This window comes from Syngnathus floridae, chromosome 17 (assembly GCF_059516105.1).
Source record: "Syngnathus floridae isolate MCC-2025c chromosome 17, RoL_Sflo_1.0, whole genome shotgun sequence".
Lineage (NCBI taxonomy): Eukaryota > Metazoa > Chordata > Actinopteri > Syngnathiformes > Syngnathidae > Syngnathus > Syngnathus floridae.
This window is the reverse complement of record NC_142429.1, coordinates 10034682-10055930: the sequence shown is the minus strand read 5'-3', so window position 1 is coordinate 10055930 and position 21249 is coordinate 10034682. Positions and strand designations below refer to the sequence as shown.

At 43.4% G+C, this 21249-nt stretch overlaps 1 protein-coding gene across 2 annotated transcripts; it reads right to left on the bottom strand.

The window, feature by feature from the left end:
- Positions 1-131: 131 nt before the first annotated feature.
- On the bottom strand, positions 132-20731 carry LOC148384393 (myosin-9-like). 2 transcript variants are annotated; one of them, XM_088356980.1, is made up of 41 exons: positions 20478-20731; positions 13360-13691; positions 12349-12505; positions 12016-12043; positions 11797-11890; positions 11284-11304; positions 10391-10483; positions 10258-10321; positions 10062-10160; positions 9828-9971; positions 9650-9745; positions 9305-9576; positions 9037-9210; positions 8779-8952; positions 8529-8643; positions 7187-7374; positions 6986-7107; positions 6846-6915; positions 6607-6767; positions 6384-6492; positions 6169-6300; positions 5875-6081; positions 5667-5804; positions 5466-5589; positions 5218-5389; positions 4920-5132; positions 4715-4859; positions 4420-4626; positions 4200-4304; positions 3966-4118; positions 3619-3867; positions 3316-3528; positions 3007-3219; positions 2730-2891; positions 2522-2650; positions 2352-2440; positions 2140-2263; positions 1857-2065; positions 1669-1777; positions 1412-1584; positions 132-1303 (listed from the first exon to the last, which is right to left on the bottom strand). In XM_088356980.1, the coding sequence occupies exons 2-41, from the start codon at positions 13684-13686 to the stop codon at positions 1195-1197; spliced, it is 5883 nt and encodes a 1960-aa protein (XP_088213106.1). In that variant the 5' UTR covers positions 13687-13691; positions 20478-20731; the 3' UTR covers positions 132-1194. The 2 variants fall into 2 exon arrangements, with proteins under 2 accessions (XP_088213106.1, XP_088213107.1); XM_088356981.1 differs by lacking the exon at positions 11284-11304.
- Positions 20732-21249: the final 518 nt, after the last annotated feature.

Sequence of the window (21249 nt, the reverse complement as noted above, 5' to 3'; positions counted from 1 at the left end):
TTCCTCTCACTTCCCAGCAGTGTGAGCGAGCCAAAGCCACCCTTGAGCACAGCATGTGAGGGCTGCTTTATGGTTGCATTCTGCAAAAAAAAGAGGGTTTTTGTGCTACAAATATTACTATTTATGCTGAATCTGCCATTTTGAGTAAAGTATACACAGGCTACAGTGATCAATTATGTCCTTCTATCCCATTAGGATGACTTGTTCAACCTTTGTGACTATGCTAACCCACTCCTCCCTCACTCAATCAATAAGCTGTGCCCTGAGAATACAGTGTGTGTGTGCCCTTAGGAATAACCAACCCCACAACTCCATTTGAACTTTACCCTGAAAAAGAATGAAGACAACAGTAACAACACAAAAGATCAATAAACATCCAGGGGGGAGGGCGGGGGGCTGCATTTACGGTCACAGCGTGTGTTGATGTTCTTTGCATGTACTCGGTTGTCTCCAATATTTTTAAAGCATCCGAGTTTGTCTCAAAGAAACACGGATGCAGTGGTTGCTTACGGATTGGCTAAGCGTTTCGTTACCTCAGTGCAAAATTAGAGAATTTTAGCACAGTCACAATCCTTCACTACCTGTCGTTTGGAATGGTGTCATCCCCTTTTTAACTTCATGAAATGTGTATACATCAAATGATTAAACTCAAAAGCATAGTCACATGTTGATAGTTAAATTGGTGCAATACATTTGAGCATATAAACCTTCATTGTAAGGCAAAAGCGCAAGCAAGAGCCACAAACATGTACTTCCATTCTTAATCATAGTACAAACTTCAGCATAAAATACAAATCTATAGATTGAGATATTACTTTGGTCCCCTTCCAGTAATTATACTTCTCTGTTTGCTCATTTCTTCAATTAGAAAAATAGATCCTACATTAGGGTTTTTATAGTTTGAATGTCTCATTATAAAAATATGTCCTTTATTCATTTTTCCGCAGAGAAAGAACTATTTGTCAAAAAAAAAAAGGAGGGGGGGGGGCGGCCCCGAGTCGGTTGCCGTGGCGATTGTCCGGGTTTACCGTCTTAACTGTGTGCATAGATTGTCACGGTCAAAATGAGCAGCCAGTCACAGAAGATGACTTGGTCTTTGCGTGTCGCTTGTAAATACACTGACGTCGCGTTCACGTGAATTTGGAGTTGTCTGGTAACGGTTTGGTGGATGACCAATTAAGCGTCGCTAGGGATTTATTCAGGTTTGGGCTCGGGGGTTTCGCTCTTGGGCTCGGGCTCATCATCACTTTCCACGCCGGTGCGGGTCACGATGCGGCGCATGGTGAACGGGAGGTCGCCGCGTCTAGAACGGAGGAAAACAAGTCAGTCCAACAATTTAGAGTTTATACCAGTAACTAAAAAAAAAGTATGTCAAATGTGACTGTGATCCAATTATAGTTTCTCTCCTCACCTCAACTTGCTCTTGAGGCTGGACACCTCGCGGTTCATGGACTCTGCCGATTCAGTGGCATCCTCCAGCTCCCGCTGCAGTTTCCTTCGGTTGGCGTTTGCCCTCTGAGCCTCTTCCTCGGCTTCCTCCAGCTGACGCTTCAGCTGCTTCAAGCGAGAGTTCAATTTGTCCGCCTGGAAGACAAAAATGAGCATTCAAACAAAGATTGGGAAAATCTCACAGAGGTCAAATTAAATAATAATGAAGAAAAATCCGACCTGGTCTTTGTACTGCTCAGCGTTGCGTCTCTCATCGTCCACCTGGAGCACAACCTCCTTCAGTTTCTTCTCGGTGCGTCTCACAAGTTTGGAGGCACTTTGCCGCTCCCTGGGTGAAACAAGAACACCGTTCAGACTGGCGACGTGAAGCTCCAGGATCTCTCTCGACCGCTCGCTGATGCTTTCACCTGGTCTCAAAGTCGAGCTGCTCCTCCAGCTGAGCGATCTTAGCCTCCAAGGCGGTCATATTGGCTTTGTATTTGGACTTGACGGTTCCCTCCAGCTCCTGCAGTTTGAGTTTCAGGTCCTTGTTCTGACGCTCCATTTGGGAACGGGCGCCTTCGACACGCTGGGCGGCACTGCGCTCCGCTGCCAGCTCCACAGTCATCTGCTCAGTCTGTAGAAAGGGAGGGAGGGAATCCAAGTTTGTCAGTGAGATCATCACCCACTTGGAGGACCAAAATCACAGACCTGAAGCATTGCTTTCTTCATCCTGTCATTGATCAGCTCCGTATTACACTGCTCCTCCTCCACCTCTTCCTCCAACTGAGCGATACGAGCCTCCAGACGTCTTCTCTCCTCTGCGGCTTGAGCACTGTGGTTGGTTAAAAAAAAGAGGAGGAGGGTGGGGTCATGGGATGTCAAGATGGAAGGATGAACATGCCATTTGAGAAAGGTCGTACTTCTTGGTGGCCTGGTTATTGATCTCATCTTGCAGCTCGTCCCTCTCCTGCTGAGCCTGTCTCTTCACACGCTCGGCAGCGGCCACCTCCTGAAACGTCAAGATTGTATTCAGGTTTCGTGACTTTCAAAATGAAAGCCTAAAAAATGGTGAGGCGGTGTGAATAACGACCTCCTGCATCTGGAGCATCTCGGCTTCCATGCTCTTCAACTTCTTCTCAGTCTCCTTGCTCTGCGCAAGTATATCTTCTCTGGACAGACGGGTGTCATCCAGTTCCCTGATAAGTTCTTTCATCTGGGCCTAAGGAGCATACAAAACCAAGTTTAAAAACAAACAAATGACGAGATGAGCATTTTGAGGGCTATCAACGGTGACTTACTTGGAGTTTCTTCAGCTGTTTGAGAGCTTCCTCTCTGTTCTTGTTGGCCATGTCAATGCCCGCTTCCAGCTCCTTCAGGTCCAGCTCCAGTTTCTTGCGTGAAGCCACAGCAGCTGAGCGCTGCTTCCGCTCATCTTCCAGCTCCATTTCCATCTCACGGACCTGACGCATAGACATCCACAGATTTCAATTTAAAATTGGCATGCATTTTATTTCATCTATTCAATTATAAACATTAAAAAAAACAAAAACTGGGCTTTCTTTGGAGGCTTTTCACCTGCTTGATCAAAGACCTCTTCTTCTCTTCACCCATCTCGTCACGTCCCGCCAGGTCTCGCTCGTACTGAGCCTTCATGGCCTGCATATTGACTTCCAGACGCAGCTTAGCGTCCTCAGTAGCCTGCAGCTCATCCTCCAGCTCCTCAAGCTGAGTCTTCATCTCCTCCAACTGCTGGTCCATTGACCGTTTAGATTTCTCCAACTCGTGAACCTGCAGAAAATGTAAGATTTGTGATGAGGACACAAAGTTTAGAAAAAGAAAGAAAAAAAAAAAAAGGGAAACAAAACATCTCTGAAATGAACATACACTCTTCCCAACATCATCCTTAGATGAGACCAGATCTTCCATTTCAGCCCGGAGCATTTTGTTGTTGCGGTCCAGATCATCCTTCAGCTCCATGAAAGTTTCGAGCTCACGTGCCAAAGCCAACGCACGAGTGTCTTTCTCACGGGCCTCAGCTTCAGCTCGATCTCGCTCCTCTGCATAGCGGGCAGAGATGTTCTTTTCTTCTGCCAGCATCTGGACAGAGAAGACAGCAACAAGGCCGCCGCCGGTCATTCCTGAAGCACAATTACCAAAATAATCCAAACATTCCAAATGCAAGCTCACCTGGTCAAACTTCTTTTGCTTCTTCTCCAGGTTGGAGACAATTTGTCGGAGGTGGTCCTGATCAACCAGCAAGTCGTCCAACTCCTGTTGGATGCGCGTCTTGGTTTTTTCCAATTTGTCGTAGGCTGAGCATTTCTCCTCCAGGCGCTGGCATGTCGATTCAAGGTCTCTTTGCACCCTCTTCTTCACTTCTTCAGCACTCTCCAAACAAGTAGAATCCTGCTCGAGCTTCTTCTTGAATTCCAAAATCTAATAGCAAGAAGGAAGGCAATATTGCATTTTTATTAACAAGCCGGTCGAACATCAAACTGCTAATATGCTCACACTGTCATTGTGTTTTTGTGTACCTGAGCTTGAGCCATTAGAAGTTGCTTTTCCACATTTTTTTTGGCTTCTTCCTCCTCCTCCAGCTGTTCTCTTAAACTATTCTGCTCATCCTCCAGCTGGCGAAGACGTGTGCCCATTGACAGTTTTTGCCGGGTCTCTTCCTGAAGCACTTCCTGTTGGAAACAAAATGAATGTATCTCCAGTAGGACCACAAGCTGCATGTACTTCAATGTATTATAGGATTGGGAGCATACCTGGACATCCTGGAACTGAGACTCGAGTGTCGAGCGGTCTTTGGTTGCCTTGATCGACTTTGATTCCACGTCGTTCAGCATGGCGTTGGCATTTTCCAGTTCTACCTGTGGAAGGTCACAAACGAGTATTTTTTTTTTTTAATATATCAAATTATCACAGTTTCAGCCATATTGTTTGACTTGATGGACCATGTGGGTTAGAAATATGTGTCAAGTATACCTGCATCTTTGTGAATTTCTCACTGAGCTCCATCCGTTGGCGCTCACTCTCCGAAAACTTGAGCTGCAACTCCTGAACCTGCGATTCGGCTTTCTTCCTACGATGCTCGGAATCTCCTTTTCCCTGCATCAAGCTTTGCAGCTCGATGGTAAGCTCGTTCCTCTCAGATTCCAGAGCTTGCTTGGCCTTCTCCATTGACACTTTGTTCTGCAGGATGAAGAGTTTGATTTGTTGGTATTGTCATACCAAAAAAAAAAAAAAAAAGAGGTGTGAATTAGAAGAAATATGTCAATACCCGTTTTGCCTGCTCCAGCTGCTCATTTAATTCATCAAAAGATTGACTATGCTTCTGTCTCATGTCAACCATCTGCTGCTCATGGACTCTGGCCTCATCTTCCAGAGCCCTCTTCAGCTGGGCCACTTCTGTCTCACGTTTGGACCTGGGCAGAGAGCGCAAAATTAAAGTGAAGTTCTACAATAGTCAGGACGATGAGCTCTACCTGAGTTCCTGCTGTGCGGCGGTGGAGTCCAGCGTGTCCTCCAGCTCCGTCTTGAGAGCCTCGAGTTCTTCTCCGAGGTCCCGTCGTTGTTTCTCAGCTTTGACGCGGGACTGTCGCTCCATCTCCAAATCGTCCTGGAGTTCAGATAACTGAGCATCCATCTCTCTGATCTTCTTCTGAGCCATATTCTTCTGTGCCGCTTCCTCCTCGATCCTAAAAATGCCAATGGTCTGAGTTACCGCTGAACAATTAGCAGTCCGAGTATTAAAAAATGATGAGCTGTGTCATAAATGGACACCTGGCTAGCGCAGCCTGGAGCTCTTCCTCCTTTTTGGCTAACTGGGCACGAAGCTCAGCAATCTGGGCCTGCAGCTCGGCGATTTGGTCGTGTACGTCGGTGACGTCACCCTCAAGTTTGCGTCGGTTCTTTTCCACCTCCTGGCGCTGCTTCTCCTCCCTGCGCAGTCGGTCTGAGAGAAAAATCAAAACAATGAGTTTGACGAGAAGAACTGCAGAATGTACTGGAAAGCTAAACTGCCATCCTACCCTCAAGGTCTGTGATCATGGCTTCGTGTTTGGTCTTCAGTTTTTGCAGGCTCTTTGATTTCTCCTCCTCTTCGGCGAGGTTGGTGGTGAACTCGGATATTCTTTCCTCCATCAATTTCTTCTCCTGAATTCACAAACAGTTTTGTTTTTTTAATTGTATGGTATTATTTGATATACATTTGACTTTGTGTCTATCCAAACCTTGTTAAGTTTGGCATTCTGATCATCTAGAACCATGATTTCCTCCTCAAACTTCTTCAATTTGGCCTCCGTGGTGACTTTCTCCAGTTGTAGCTTCTGTCTAGCTGCCTCCTCTTCATCCAGTTGTTGCTCCAAGTCCTATTTCCAAATGGATAAGAATTTAGGAGTGACGCACAAGCCTCTTAAAAGCGGACGTGTCAAAACTCACAGAAATATTTTGCTGCATCTTCTTTTTTTCCGCCGTGAGCTGAGAAGCACGCTCTTCCTCCTCCTCCACACGGGCTTCCAGATCGTGGAGGATGTCCTCCAATTCCTGCTTTCTGGCAGCCAGGCGAGCTCTCATCTCTTCAGCCTCAGCACAGAGTTCCGTTTCGGCCTGTAGCTGTTCTTGGAGGGCCATCTTCTCAGCACTCAGCTACAAAAAAAAAAGTAAGCACAGCATTTAAGCGTTGCGGGAAAGTGCTTTCTCGTGCGTTCCTCCACTCGATTTTTTTTGTTTTACCTGCTGATGCTGGTCTTCCAGCTCTCGGAGCTGTTGCTGTGTATAGATCTGTTTCTCCTTCACTTTGGACAACTCGTCATCCTTGGCCTGCATTTCCTCTTCCTGTCTGCTTACTTGAAGTAGGGGCTTCACCTGAGAAGGTATTTTGGTATTTAAAAAAAAAAAGCTCAAAGCATGCAAAAATATCGGTAAGAAATAAGACAACAGATTGTTACCTTGGTGAAAAGCCTCCACCACTGCCAGTTTCTGAGTTTGAGATAAGCAGCGCAATTCCTTTGGATCACCTTCATCGCAGTCAGTTGCTGTTGTCTTCTTGCAAAAGCCCTGCAAAAGAAAACAAAAGGTAAATAAGTGAGGAAAGAAAGACATCTTTTTTTTTTTTTTTAATAACTGGTACACCTCTGGATGCAACACTAATAATTAAACCCTGAGTCTTACCTGCGGGCCAAATGGCCTCTGCACCAAGCCTGGAAACTAATAATAATGTCTGTGATTTTCATGTCCCTTTCCTCCTCCAGGTGAGCAAGAACTCCAGCTCTGAAGAAAACTTTACTTTGGCCAATACGGTAAAGATTAGGATCGAGCTCCAGACTTTTGATCTGACAGGAAAAGGAAACACATTCATGTCTTGTGTGTGAATCTTCACAGTGAAGCGTGAACAGATTTTTTTTTTTTACCATAAGCACACAAGCCTGCTTTCCATCCATGAAGCCTTTGGGAATAGCGCTTGGAGTGAGGATTTCATATCTGAGAGAAGAGCAGGTAATATTGGGTATACAGACTCAAAGTGAGAATTGGCGGCAGAACATTTAGGTACCTCTGTCTGAACTCCTGGAAGACAATTCGGTTGGGAAAGCCTTGTCTGCAGATACGGATCCCCTCCAGAACACCATTGCATCTTAGCTGGTCCAGAACCAGGTGAGGATCCAGTTTTCCTGCCTGGTGAAATAAAACGAGGATATTCAGCAACCTTGCATCTCCCCTTCCTTCTTTTTTTCTTATTTATTTATTTTTTTACCTTTTTCTCATGATTTGGGATGATGCAGCGAACAAAGTTTGGATTTGTGTTCCTCAGCGTGGCCATGAGCTTGGACAGTTGCTCTTTGTAGAGCTGGCCCACGGTGCGGAACATGCCCTTGCGAGTCTTAAAAGCACCTGGCATCTCGGACATGCCGGAAACCTTATCCAGTCCGACTATGCGGTCCACTAAAGAGAGGGCAACACACAAAGACATAAAAAAATGACTCAAAAAATTCATCCACGCCAAATGCATGACAAAATCGGTCATCCACTTTCTCTTGGGAGACAACCACCCAGAAAAAAGTAGAGGACAGAAAACGCCAAACAATAACACCACACAATAGATGGGATGCAAATTAAAACTAAAGGGGGGGGGGTACAATCCAGTGAAGTGTAAAAAGATTACAACCACAGAACAACATGGAGGGCAAAACAGTGCAGTGGGTGAATGGCAACTATTCACACAGTAGTTTGGGGTGAAAACTATGTGTAGATGTTCATATGCATTGGAAAAGTGACTCATTACAGTGGGAATTTATTGTTGTGATGACCCAGCAAAGGGGGGGAAAAAAAATAATAACACCAAACCCATGCAGCGTATACCCTTTTCTGTAGTACCCATGACCACCACCAGGAGTCCCACACAACACTATTACATGGGAGAGGGAAAGGGAGAGTTCAATGATGGAGCAACAAGTGGAAAGTTGAAAAGCAGTAAAGCACAGAAAAAAAAGCTTGAACATTTCACTGATGTTGTAGCCCAAAGCAGGTATTTGGAGGGGAAAACCGATGGAGCATACAAAGCATTTGATTGCGCGCCAGACAGGAGAAGACATGAAAAAAAAAGAAACCTTGTCACCTGAGTCTGAGTGTAGGATAGGAAAACGCTGATAAAAATAGGCTCTCTGAGAATTCTGTACCTCTGAGAGCCAGCAAAGACGTTTGGGTCAAATGTAACGTACAAAATGGAGCCAAACAGAGGAATTTTAAAGGAACACATTTGAAGAAAGGGTAAAAACAAAGGTGCATACACACACACCAGACAGTAAAGAGAAAGAAATGCGAAATGAAAACAGGAACGGCAAGCTTGAATTATTAAACACTGTCCACACCCAGCACTTTAGCCCCATTAAAAGTTGAGCAACATGATCAAAAAGAGATGGAAAAATATAGGAACACTCTTTTTAGCTTTAGCATAACTTAACATTTTTTACAACAGTATGTCGGCTAATTTTATGTTGCCTATTTAAAATGCTTAGATAGGGTCAGATATCAAAGATTAATGACTAAGTTGTGTCTAAAAGTGTTAAGTGTCTGTTTTGGGGCATTTCCAGACTTACCGTCCTTCCACAGTTCGCAAACAAATTTGTCTGTCGACTGGTTGAGCAGCGAGGCAACATTGTCATTCAAAGGGTCCATGTTCTTCATCAGCCACTCATCGGCTTTATAGTCAACCTGATGAGTAAGAGAAGATATCCATTTGTTGCCATTTATAGTGCGTGCAAAAAAAAAATACAAACTAAGCGGTGATGAGACAAGTACAACTGATGACTATAGAAGAGAAAATCCTCAACATGTCTGCCTGCTCACCTTGCCTGCATAATGGATAATACAGAAATCGGCTTCATCCTTCAGTTTCTTTGGCTTAAAGAACTTGGGGTGGTTTCCTTGCTCCTGGAGCACTTTCTCAACAAAGCTCTTGTCGGTAGCTTTGGGAAACCAGCACTCCTCATCCAGCAGAGCGAGAATACCAGGAGGGCTGGCCTGCACACAATGGGGAGAAAGTGATGCTCCTTACCAAAAATAAAAAATGGATGTAGACAAAATCTCCCTCCCCCACCAACTCACAGGCTTCTCAATGAGTTCAATGCAAGGCTGCAGGTCGAGGCCAAAGTCGATGAAGCTCCACTCGATGCCCTCCCGCTGGTACTCCTCCTGCTCCAGGATGAACATGGTGTGGTTGAACAGCTGCTGCAGCTTCTCGTTGGTGTAGTTGATGCACAACTGCTCGAAGGAGTTCAGCTGGAAGAAAAATCACAACGATAAGAATGGTATCCAGTCGGTTCCACTATTTTTAACAGATATAGTCGTATTTGCATACTTTACTTCGGCTTACCTCAAAGATCTCAAAGCCAGCAATATCCAGGATGCCAATAAAGGAGGCTCCTTGTCTCTTAGTTTTGTCCAGGGCTTTGTTGATCCTCATAACCAACCAGCGGAACATCCTCTCATATGTGGCTTTAGCCAAGGCCTCCACAGCAAATTCAGCTTGCTCCTGGGTCTGGGCCTTTTGGACATAGTCTCGACCCACCTTGATCCTGGGCATTAAGATGGCCCTGGTTAAGTCTGTGACATTCATCCCCATGAGGTGGCAGACCTTCTGAGCGGCTGGGGGGAAAAAAAAGTCACGTTAAAGATATAATTTAGTTTCTATTATCAGAGAGGGACTGGAAGAACCTACCTGTGTTGTCAGGCATGGAGGCCTGGTCAGTGTGACGCTCCTTCTTGAAGGTCATGTTGCCCAGCTGCAGCACAGAAGCCACGACCTTCAGCATGCCTACATACAAAAAAGGTAAATGAATTAATTAAAGGAAATAGCAAAAGCCGGTTTATTTCAAATGGTTTAACAGTGGCCTTACCGATTTGCTCATCCTCTGGGATACTCATAATCCTCATCGCATCCATAGTCTCTGCAAAAAGATCTTTGTCCTGTTGTCCCGGAATTGTAACATTCCCATTGGAAAGGAAACGGTAGTTGTTGTAATTTTCAAGTAGGAGCTCAGCTAGAGAAAGGAGATCAATGCGCTCATTAGTGAAGTAGAGGAAGGCATTTTTGTCAAATGATTCAAAGTGATTGATAGTATTGAGCATACCACGCAATTTATCTCCAGCTCCTGTGAGCAGGTAGTAAAAGATGTGGAAGGTGCGTTCGTCCTTGGCCTGACGAATGGCACGGGACTTCTCCAGCAAATCTAACAATCAGTCTGTCAAGGGGCAATGCTTCAGATGCAGAAACACATAGCACCTCATTTGGCAAAGAAAATGTTAATTGCAAGAAAATAAGGATACAGGTCTCAATATTTGCGCCAACAATGTAACCGTTGACGTCAAAGTTAATCCTGATGAATTTTCCCTGCAAATAAAAGACAATTAATATAAGTGGCTACATTTTAAAATAAATAAAACCCAATTGATATCTTACAAATCTGGAGGAGTTGTCATTTTTGACTGTCTTGGCATTTCCAAATGCCTCCAGGATAGGGTTGGCCTGCAGAAGCTGCTTCTCCAGCTCGCCCTGGTGAGAAAAACATTTTACCCTGTTATTAACAAGCTGCTTTTATTATCACACCTGAAAATGATCTTGGGCAGCTTAAGATACCACCAAACCCAGGGGAACCTCAAACAGCCATCACCAGAGCGGAAAGATCCAGGAGGGAAAAAATCTTTTTGCACAGATTGGTAGTTTAGAACATTGAAAAATAAATTCTCACCAACATTTTTTTTTTTTTATTAAATATTAAGTGAATTCAAAGAGTGACGCTAAGAATTAAACTTGTTAAAAACGTGCTTTCATTTATTTATTTTTTAAATGTCCTTATCTGCTAGTTATGTTATATAAACAAATATTTTTTTTAAGAATTACATAACATGTTAGAAGCTGCTTAGTAATTAAATGCATTGGCTGAGGGACGGGGAATCTGCAAAGCAGATCCTGGACAAAAAAAAAACATTCGGACAAGAGCACGCACCAAGTAGCCACAGAAATCTGAAAAAAATTCAGCCAGGCAAAATTTGGCTACCAACTCCCCCCATGAAGGCCACAAAGTGCTTGATAAGGATTCCTTCTCCCCACCTATCCTACAATTGTCTGGCTGAATTTTTTCACAGGAACAGCTTTCGCTAATCCGACAACAAACTTCCTTCAGATTCATGAAGTAACCCTTCGGTGACACAAAACAACTCCCACAGCAATGTGCTCCAATGAGGGGAAGCCGCAGGACGGGGGGATGAGGAAGTTGGAAGGAGGGACGGCGATGACAGAAGCAGGTGGGGAGAAAGAACGAATAAAAAGGGCGAGAGAGAGAGTTAACTCACATGTGACAGGATCGAGCTGCTCTGTTGATGGGAAGAGAGAAATACGACAACCTCAAAAATGGAATGATGGACACTGATGTGGTTTTGCCTGAACCACATTCAGTTGCGTGTCGCAAAAGCCCGGCCGGCTACAAAAACTTTCTGGTGTGGCCAGATGGATTTCTTAACGGTTGCTTTTTCGTGCCAGATGCAAATAAAGTCCGAAAAAGCAAGCGTCAGCAATGTGAGCTACGATATTTATCGAAAGTCTCAACGAGCGTCTCTAAATCAGCGCAGTTGTTTATAAAACATGTCTCCCTCTTGTGGTGGCTATTTTTTTTTTGTCTTCAGGGCAAAAATACAATAATGGAGTCGCGGATGTTACATAATCCATTTAGTCACACGCACTCAAATGCAAACACCACCATGTGAGCTAAAGATTTCAGTCAGGAGTTCAGGGCACAATGGGGATTTTTTTTTTTTTTTTAAAAAACAGCTGATGTGAAAGATGACAGGAGAAGTATGTTGGCTTACCTGATCTTTCTTGGTCTTGTGAGAGGAGGCCACATGAGCCAAATATTGGATGACCTTCTTGGTGTTCTCAGTCTTACCGGCGCCAGACTCGCCTCTAAGAGCCAAAACACAAAAAGATAATCAAAACAGAAACAGTACACAAATATGAACAGAAATAAATATCACCAATCAAATAGTGTTGGGGGGGATCATTTTGACTGGGAATGATTTGCAACTCACGTGCAGAGAATGGACTGGTCCTCCCGATCTGTAAAAAGATCAGGCAGACGTAAATAAGTAGACTAACTATCTTAAATTATCGCATGTGCAGCTGCTTTGTATCGCCGGAACGCTCTCGCCACAAAACAGGAAATCAACATCCGCCTTGCAGCGACTGGAAGGAGTTGCTGCTGACAAAGCTAATTACAAACTGCCTTGTGTAAAAACGACGCTCTTCTGATGTGGGTCAAAATAAAATGGCATGTAAAAATGTAAAGGGATGGCGAGTCATTTGCAAAAAAAGTTACACGAAATTAATTCTGTACAAAAAGTGTGTGTGGGCTGGTGACCTACCCTGCATCATGCTTCTGTAAGATATGTCAGTAATGGCGTAGATATGAGGCGGCATTTCGTGTTTCTTCTTTCCCTTGTACATTTCAACTATCTCCTCAGAGTAGATTGGCAGGTTCTTGTAGGGATTAATGACGACGCAGAAGAGCCCAGAGTATGTCTGCGGAACAGAAAGGAACGACGGGTTCAAAAGGGGATTCAAAGTTGGCTGTCACCGAGAAAATAATTTATTGAAAACATCTGTATTTATTGAGCAATTCAGCTGTACTGGGGTGGGGGGTATTGATTATTATTACACATTTATTTTATTTTCTGGACAAGTTACTGAAAGATTCGGTCTGGCTTCAGGAAAGGGTGGAGGCTTTCTCATCAATTCTACTCGGGTTGACTCCTCTCCTATATTATGCAATGTCGACCCCACCCAGCGAGGAGTTTAAAATGAAGGCCAAGTTTTGAATTGGACTGCATTGTAAACTAGGAAACCAAAGTCGATTCTCGAAATCAGATTGCAGATCATTTTTTGATTCAAGTCCAACATCAAATACACACTTTGAAAACCACAAAAGCTCCAGTGCCCACTTTAATTTTCTTTTCTATCCAAGTTTCCGCTTCCAGTTGTTTTTTTTTTTTGGTTTCCTGATTCCTGCGCTGCCATTCCAAGATTCTGTATCAGGCATCTTTCCCTCTGGGAAGCACAAGCTCTCCCATGAGTGCCTACGGAGCCTGGAGGCGCCTCGAGGAAGGCAGTGACCCCGGTCGGTCATACAAACCAGATTATTCCGAGCGCAGGACATGGGGTATAAACACAAATAATGAACATCAATTAGAATGTCATTTGCATTCCATGCCCTCGTATCAAAGTTCCTGTTCAGAGTCAACACCCACCCACAAGGGCTGGGGAGGAAACATCAGACAGAGCCCGTGAATAGATTTAAAAAAATAAATGTATGGTATAACAACTTCTAATCCCCCAGGAAGATGTTTCTTGAAAATTCTACAGTGTTTCAAACTCACATAAATGAGCCCAGAGTAGTATCGCTCCTTCAGGTTGTGCAGCACGGAGGCTTCGTTCAGGCAGGTGAGCTCAGCCATGTCTTCCACTTTGCTAAACTTGGGTGGGTTCATCTTCTGGATGTCATCCTTGTTCACCCTGATCTTCTTACCGGAGTCGGCCAACTCGATCAAGCACTCGTCGTCCCGCTCCTCTTTCAAGGAGCCGGCCTCGAAGCCCAGGCGCTCTGAGGGAACCCATACGAGCTTTTTGGAGGCCCAGTCAGCCTGTGCCAGTGGGTTGTTGATCAGGTTCCGGTCCCCATACAGATACTTGTTTGGGTCTGCCATGGTAGCTGTTAAAAAAAAAAAAAAAAAACAGAGAGGGAGGAAGTGGAATTAGTTTTGTAATCTAACATTTACAGGACTGACACCAAATCTAAAGTCTCGCTACGTGAGTCATTGCTCGCTTTATTACTTTCACAAGCAATCATGCACGACAGAAAATGCCTCCTCGAAATAGGTCAGCAAAAAATAAAAAAATTACCATTTCATACTCATGCTAAATATATATATATATAAAAATATAACATATATATTAAAAAAAAAAATATATATATATATATATATAAATAATTGTAAATAGAAAAAATAAATGTAAAAATAAAATAAATCTTTATGCCTGCTCCTATCCATATATTCCAATAAAAAAATAAAAATAAAAAAATAGAGTCTTGTGAGCCCTCACAGTGTTAATGCACATGCTGCGCCACATTTCATATAGCCTACAATTTAAAAAGCTTCTAACTAGCAACCTGTTGACCGGGAATGCTGCGGTTCAACGCCAATAGAAAGTGACTCGACGGGTATTACCAGTACAGAGGAGAGAAGAAGGCTGTGTGCTGAGAGCAAGCAATAAGTCAACTAGGACAAAGAGTCTCCTGACAATAAGTTTTGGTGATCCAGACTTTACTAGTTCAGCTCTTCTTTTCAAGCACTACCAGAGTTGTTGCATGGCCAGAAAGGTTTGCATGATTATGCTCACATGCAAAACGTGGAATATGACACTGGAGGACTCTTGCAAAAAAAAAAAAATAAATAAAAATACTAAAAATTATAGTTGTAATTACGTCAAACAATACTTTGGGCCAGCTGTTGGGCCAAGAGTAGATTGCAAAAGGCTCCAATGGGAAACAAACTGTTGCCAAATCCTTCATGTTCAACATTATGAAAGCGTGAAGAGAGATTGCAGTCCATCGCCATTTTATGAAAAGAAAAAAGGCGGTTGAAAAGAGGAAGAGCGTTTCCAGCGTCACAAGTCATTTCATGACACCGTGACTTTTGCAGATCCACTTTATGCCGAAACACTTTCGCCCTCAAGCGCGTTCAGATTTGTTACGAGCTTAATGTCGCTCGGCCAGTTGGTTAATGATCATCTCCAGCGACGAGCCAATAAAAATAAACCGTCATCTGTATTCAAAAAAGCTGACAGACCCTTGACCCTCAAAATAGGTCATTTAACAGTCTTGTACCCGTTCCACCACATTAACGCGGATCTGTGAGAAAGAAAGCAGAGAGAGCATCATTCTTCTCATGACCCCTACCTCCCTCCCTCCCTCCCCCAATCCTCCCATCAAGTTCCCCAGGCTGCAGCTGAAATCCATCATTGTCCAAAGCGTCTCCAAGTCCCAACTCTTGTTGGACGCCTACATCCTGTGAAACTAGAGGGGAAATTGGTGATGCCGTCGCTATCCGATGGCTCCGTAGCCCTTTTTCTAGGTCTTAGGACACACGTCTGTCTGCTTCCCCATAAGACCAACAACTTCCAACCCCCCCCATCCACCCTCCGCTGTTTATCCAGTCTTTTCAGGGTCGCATTCCTACCATACTCACCCTCTCAATCAGGGAGAGACAAATTCCACAAATGTCTACTTTATCCACTATGCCTCCTCCCTGCCTCTCCGTCTTCGACAAAAAGTCACTTATCTAAAGTCCGCCATTGCTTAAGCTTTACAAGGATTTAAATACGCCAAACATACTGTACATTAAGCCGAAATCAATACGTGGATATAAATATTTATCTGGCTAACATCTGCTGCACTTAAGCTGATTGGAGCCTGAAAGCCAAATAATATTGTGCAAAAGATGCTATGTAGAAAATGACCTTGCTTACTTTTCACTCAATCTTTAGCTTTTTAAAAAAAAAAAAGGTTGCAAATCTGGTTGTATTGCAGCAATGTTTATTTTTTTTCTTTCTCTGCATGGCTCTAAGAATAATTCTGTTGACTGCACACGCTTGACACAGAAAATACGGTGGCACATTTCAAACGACATCTCAAGAGAGCGCCTTAATACAAAAATAGCCACAGTTAATTTGACCAGGGCTGCTCTACATCGAAAAGAGGAATAAAGTACCGTCGATGTGGACCTTACCTCCGACCAAAACTATCATGAAACCCACCCAGACGTAATTGTCGGCTAAGACAGCAGCTTTCCTGTTGTTCTGCTCTAAAGGATGCTCCAGGAAACTATTATTTAAATATTGTCGACATGGCATTTAATAAAAATAACTCACCGACATCTGGTAAGAAAAAATAGGGAAGGTTTATAGTTTGACAGTTAGTAGGCTACAATACGATCATGAAACAAATGGTAAACTACCAGGAGGAAGTGAGAAAAGCTTACCGCATTTACCGACTGAACAGTATTTACAAGAGCAATAAACAAAGTTTGCACTTTGTGAAATAAGACGAACAAATGCAAAGAAAATTGCTCCTGGAATTTAAATAGCTCTCAATTGCTCCACTGGGAAAGCGGGTCAACGCGGGTTCCGTAAAGGGAGCCCATACATCCCCCCCATCAGACTCATTCCTTTCCGCCTCACTGACTTCCTGACTTACTGTAATAACCGAGGGGGGGTCGTCAGTGACGCGTTCGAACACGGAATGACCATGTACAGTCATATTTGTGAAAACTCATCCTGTTCTTCCTCAGGGGCTTTATGGTGGTGGATTGATACGCATGGATTGACATGCGTGTCAATAAATAAATACTGCTGTGTTTCCAGAAGCTTACATCATCCGATCAATGAGTCAAAGCTTTCTTCTCATACGACGATGGAGATTTTTGTCACTTCACTGGTTTCTTTTATATCAAACAAATTGTTTTAGGTTATTCACCTGACATGTTTCGGCGGTTTCTTCCGCCTTCATCAGAGTGTCACAGATGTGATAGTGACGCATCTTTATCAGCTGATGGATGAAGGCGTGGCTCACCTGTCAGATTTGACAGGTGAGCCACGCCCTCTGCTGTCCATTCACCTCTCCAGAATGCTGTTCCAGGTTGTAGAGAGCATATAGGCTCCCTCATCCCTGTTGATGGTTCTCGGGCCCCGCTTGCGGATCTCAATGGCCTCCCTGATCCAACGCTGATGTTTATTTTCTTCAGTGCGGATGACTCTGGCCTTTTCCCAGTTCATGATGTGGTTTTCTCTTTTACAGTGATCGGTTATGGCTGACTTGTAGTGCTCCTGTTCTGCTTGTAGTTTTATTGCTCTTGTTTGTCTTGTTGCCGTCTCCTTCTCACACTCCTTCTTGTGTTCTATTTTTCTTGTGATGAAGTTCCTCCCTGTCTCTCCAATGTATGATTTATTGCATGATTTGCATGGAATTTCGTATATGGAATTGCATTTGTTTTCCGGGTTGACTTTGTCAACCATACAAACATACACCATTTGGGAGGCCATTGAGATCCGCAAGCGGGGCCCGAGAACCATCAACAGGGATGAGGGAGCCTATATGCTCTCTACAACCTGGAACAGCATTCTGGAGAGGTGAATGGACAGCAGAGGGCGTGGCTCACCTGTCAAATCTGACAGGTGAGCCACGCCTTCATCCATCAGCTGATAAAGATGCGTCACTATCACATCTGTGACACTCTGATGAAGGCGGAAGAAACCGCCGAAACATGTCAGGTGAATAACCTAAAACAATTTGTTTGATATAAAAGAAACCAGTGAAGTGATTAAATAAGGAAAAACAAAATGAACTTAGTACAAGGATGGAGATTTTTGATTTGTGGTTCACGTTTGCACATTATGCAGTCTGCTCTCCTTGGCACTCTGAAAGTGAGAATCGAAATAAAAACAGGGTGGAAATTCACGGCATGGAGATTTAGTGGCTTCGCTGGCATTTGCTTGGGCACACACAAAGAGAAGTCAAATGAAGACCTTTCTGGAAAATGACTTTGCCGCTTAACAGCTCGACATCCCAAACGACTTTCCACATTCCCCTCAAAACCAAGAGCACTTGAACGGTAATCATCAAGTTCAGTTTCCACCAAAGCAGCACTTGACGCTGCATTTTTTTTTTTTCCTTCTATTTCACAGGGTGTTAAAATTAATTGCGGCTAGCTAACTTTTGGCACATTTTCTACTTCCCTGATTGGTCGACAGAAAATGGCGCTCTTTGATCGTCAACGCCTTCTCTGATAAATGGATGGGCAGCTGATAAAAGGGCGTTGGTCTCATAAGGATGTCATTTACAAGCCATCAGCAACCCAACATGGCACTTCTTTGCTCCGGTTTATTTATTATCCGACCGCTTTATCATTTGGACTTTAGCCTTACCACCTACAGACTTTATCTGGCAAACGGACGACTGTTTCATTATCGTCCAAACCATAGGCTCGTTTAACAAAGTGCTCAGACCTCATTCAGCTGACATGTCACATCCAATGGAGTCAGAAACACGTCTCATGATGAAGCATGCGTTCGAAAGCTCGGCGTCAGCGCTGGGAGCGTTGCATAATCTCCAAAAGTATTAACCACTTCGGAATATGGCGGCATGCCAGGTGCTCAGTAGATACAAAAGTCAAATAGATTTCCCAACATGTCCTGTAGTGCAATTGTGCTTCCTTCCTACCAATGACCTCGTATTTTTAGAAGATTGTGGCAAAGTTTGTGCAAAATCTAGTCAAAGACCAAATACAAGTCGCCCACGGGCCTGTTCTAAAAATACCCCACGAGTGATGGGACAGTGATTCCCAGGATATTTTATAAAGGCGATCGTTTGAAATCCAAACACAAATTTAAAGAACTGATATGAAGTCCATCTTTGCTGCCAAGAAGACTCATCAGCGTGGCTTTAATCAGGGCAAACATTTCCTCGTATTGTTAGTCGCTTTTTGAACCACACAGGTGTGCATTGTGTGGGGGAGTATAAAGGAAAGACTGGGCTGACCTAGAGGCAAAAACAATCTGAGAAAAAAAAAAAAAAACAGAGGAAGGAAGCCAAGGGTGAAGGAAACAAAAGAGAAAGAACCAAGACAAAGAAATGCAAAAATGCGGAAACTTCGAGAAAACGTGCCACTGTGCAACCTAAGATGATCTTCACGTCAAATTTAGGAGACCTGGAATTTCTTTCTGTTCTTTCAACAAAAATAAATCACGTTTCCTTTGAAGAACAAAGTTTAGCTAGCAACTCTTGTCAGCGAGTGGAGCATCATCGGTTTATTCTCACCACAAACTACAAAGAGCAACCTTGAGTCAACTTTGAGCAACTGCCATTGGGTCTCGGCAAATGTCACACTTACTTACGACAAACAAGGAAATAATCTAGCTCAGACTAAAAAAAGTCACCGTAAACACAAACAGTCATTGGGACAATACAAAAAAAAAAAAATTCCTGCATGTCTGGGTTTAAATTGTACTTCGCCCAGAGGGAGTGCAAAAATCTCAAAAGGGGGCTCATTTTACAACACCATTAAAAGCCCCAAAAGTGCTTGCTTCCAACAAACACACTGCACAATATATTAGGAGAGTTATACAAACACATTTGTAAAAGCCAGCTATCACAATGACTTAACCTCACTTGCCATATAACAAAATGAATCAAAATGGCTTTATTATAGGGCTCTCACGTTGATTTTAAAAAATAATGTAGGCTGATATCAACTGAAATCAAGGTGGCTTCTATGCCCTCAAATAAAAATATGCAGCTGGTCCAGTACCCCAAAATAGTCTATTGGGCGACCCAATAATGTCAATGCAAAATTGACAAAATGGTTTCCTATGTTAAAATTAAATTCTTTGCAAAAGAACACCTACAGCTTGACTGTTGTCAACTGTGAAAATCACAAGCCAAACTGGTTTTTACTGGAGATAATTTGCATGATCATTTTAAAAGTAACTGCCTACACACCCATAGTGCATTCAACTCCTTTGAACTTGTGCCACACTGAAGCACTGAACTTGCCAAAAGTTCATTTTAATGGTATTGGGTACTCGTGAATGTTGCCGGTACCAGTCACCGATACTTAAAATAAAAATTAATGCTGAAAAACTGGCAAATCAACACATATGTAATCAAAAATATCGACGTGCAACAATCATTAGGATCCACAAAATGTTATCTGTGCAGTTGGCATGAGGAGAATCTATATGAACTAGATCAATCAGATTAATTAACCTAGAGCCAAATAAATCAAAGTGTGCTCTATCAGTGGTTGATGTTCCTAGGAAAACATTAAGCGTACTAAAGAGAGATAATTAGACAAAAAAAAGGGAGTGCACCGTCGGACAATAAGGTGACGTGCTTGGGTGAGGTAGGGCTGGTCGTCCGGTAGAGTGGTGACGTCATTCCGCCAGCCAGCCATACACGTTACTGACCACGCAGGCCACCGAAGTTCAACCGCGAAATAATAGAGCTCTTAATAATATATCCGACCAAGAAGATATGCCCGCAGTCGAAATACACCTTCTGTTTTATTTCCATCCCAGTAGGGCTGAAAGTCTGAGCCGGCCGGCCTCATTCAAGCGAATCACTTCCTGCCTCTGCCCTTGTGGCTTTTAGCTCGGGCCAGCTGCCATAACGCGGTTGCAAAACTTGACTCATTTGTATCGATGTATAACATGAATACTTAAAAATATTCAATTAAAATTCATATCAGCGAGTTTGTGAGTTTACTTATATCGTTATTTAAAAACAAAACAAAGCCATCTGTTCCACGAGGTGCCACTCCAAGCAGCGTATTGAACTAGCATGCAAGGCTTCCTGGTTCGTATGCTAGAGTCATCGCCGGACAATTTGAAAGAATTATGGAGGAGCACCGTAGCGAAAAGTGATAAAGTATTAAATGTTTACCTGCTTAAACGGTGCAGGGACGCCTTCGTAATGGTGGCTCAGTCGGCGTCGACGTGAGTCAAAACTTTTATTTTTTTCCAGTCGACTGCTGCAGTTTCGCCGGGAGTTGAAGCTACTCTACAAGCAGTCCTTTCCTCCCTCTTACTTTGCTTTTTTCCAATCTTTTTTGAACGCCTCTCCCTTCAGCCCTCCCTCTTCCACTTGCAGCTAACTGGCTCGCGCAACTTTAGTTGAGTACGTTGCCCACTCGGGTGCGGTCCAAAGCGAGGCGGGCACCGGCCATGTTGAATCCTCCCCTTTAATCAACAGCCGTCTTTTATTGGATAGCGTTATAGTATGGACCAATCACGTCCTCTCATAAATCAAGTTGACAGCAAGTGGGCGGGGCAACAAGCAGGCAAATAAGCTGAATTTGAAAAAGCTCAGAGGAGGAAGGGGTTGAGATAAAGTGTGTTTAATGAGAAAGGTATGTGCATAGTAAGAATTATTTTGACCATATAAGTACTATTCAGGAGGGGACTGCATCATCCAGATATGTGTCAACAGGGTTTTGTCTGAGCACAACGTTCAGTCAAAACAAATAGCTGTCATGACTGCTACTTAGGATGTCTGGGATATGTGGATAATTTTCATATGATTTAATCAAAGATCAATAATGGAAAAGACACGCTACTGAATTTCATTTTCAAAATCAATTAGTGTAATGAGTATTCTGGACGTTATCATCGAAAAACTATTAAATATCTGTAATATTTGTCAAAGATAAAGTAAT

What these genes read in the sequence shown, in the direction of transcription:
- LOC148384393 (XM_088356980.1), bottom strand. Translation starts at nt 13,686, where the DNA reads ATGGCAGACCCAAACAAGTATCTGTATGGGGACCGGAACCTGATCAAC. An exon ending in GCAGCTCGATCCTGTCACAT is followed by an intron (nt 10,484 to 11,283) that starts GTGAGTTAACTC and finishes TTTTCTCACCAG; the next exon opens with GGCGAGCTGGAGAAGCAGCT. An exon ending in AGCAAAAGAAGTTTGACCAG is followed by an intron (nt 3,529 to 3,618) that starts GTGAGCTTGCAT and finishes TTCTCTGTCCAG; the next exon opens with ATGCTGGCAGAAGAAAAGAA.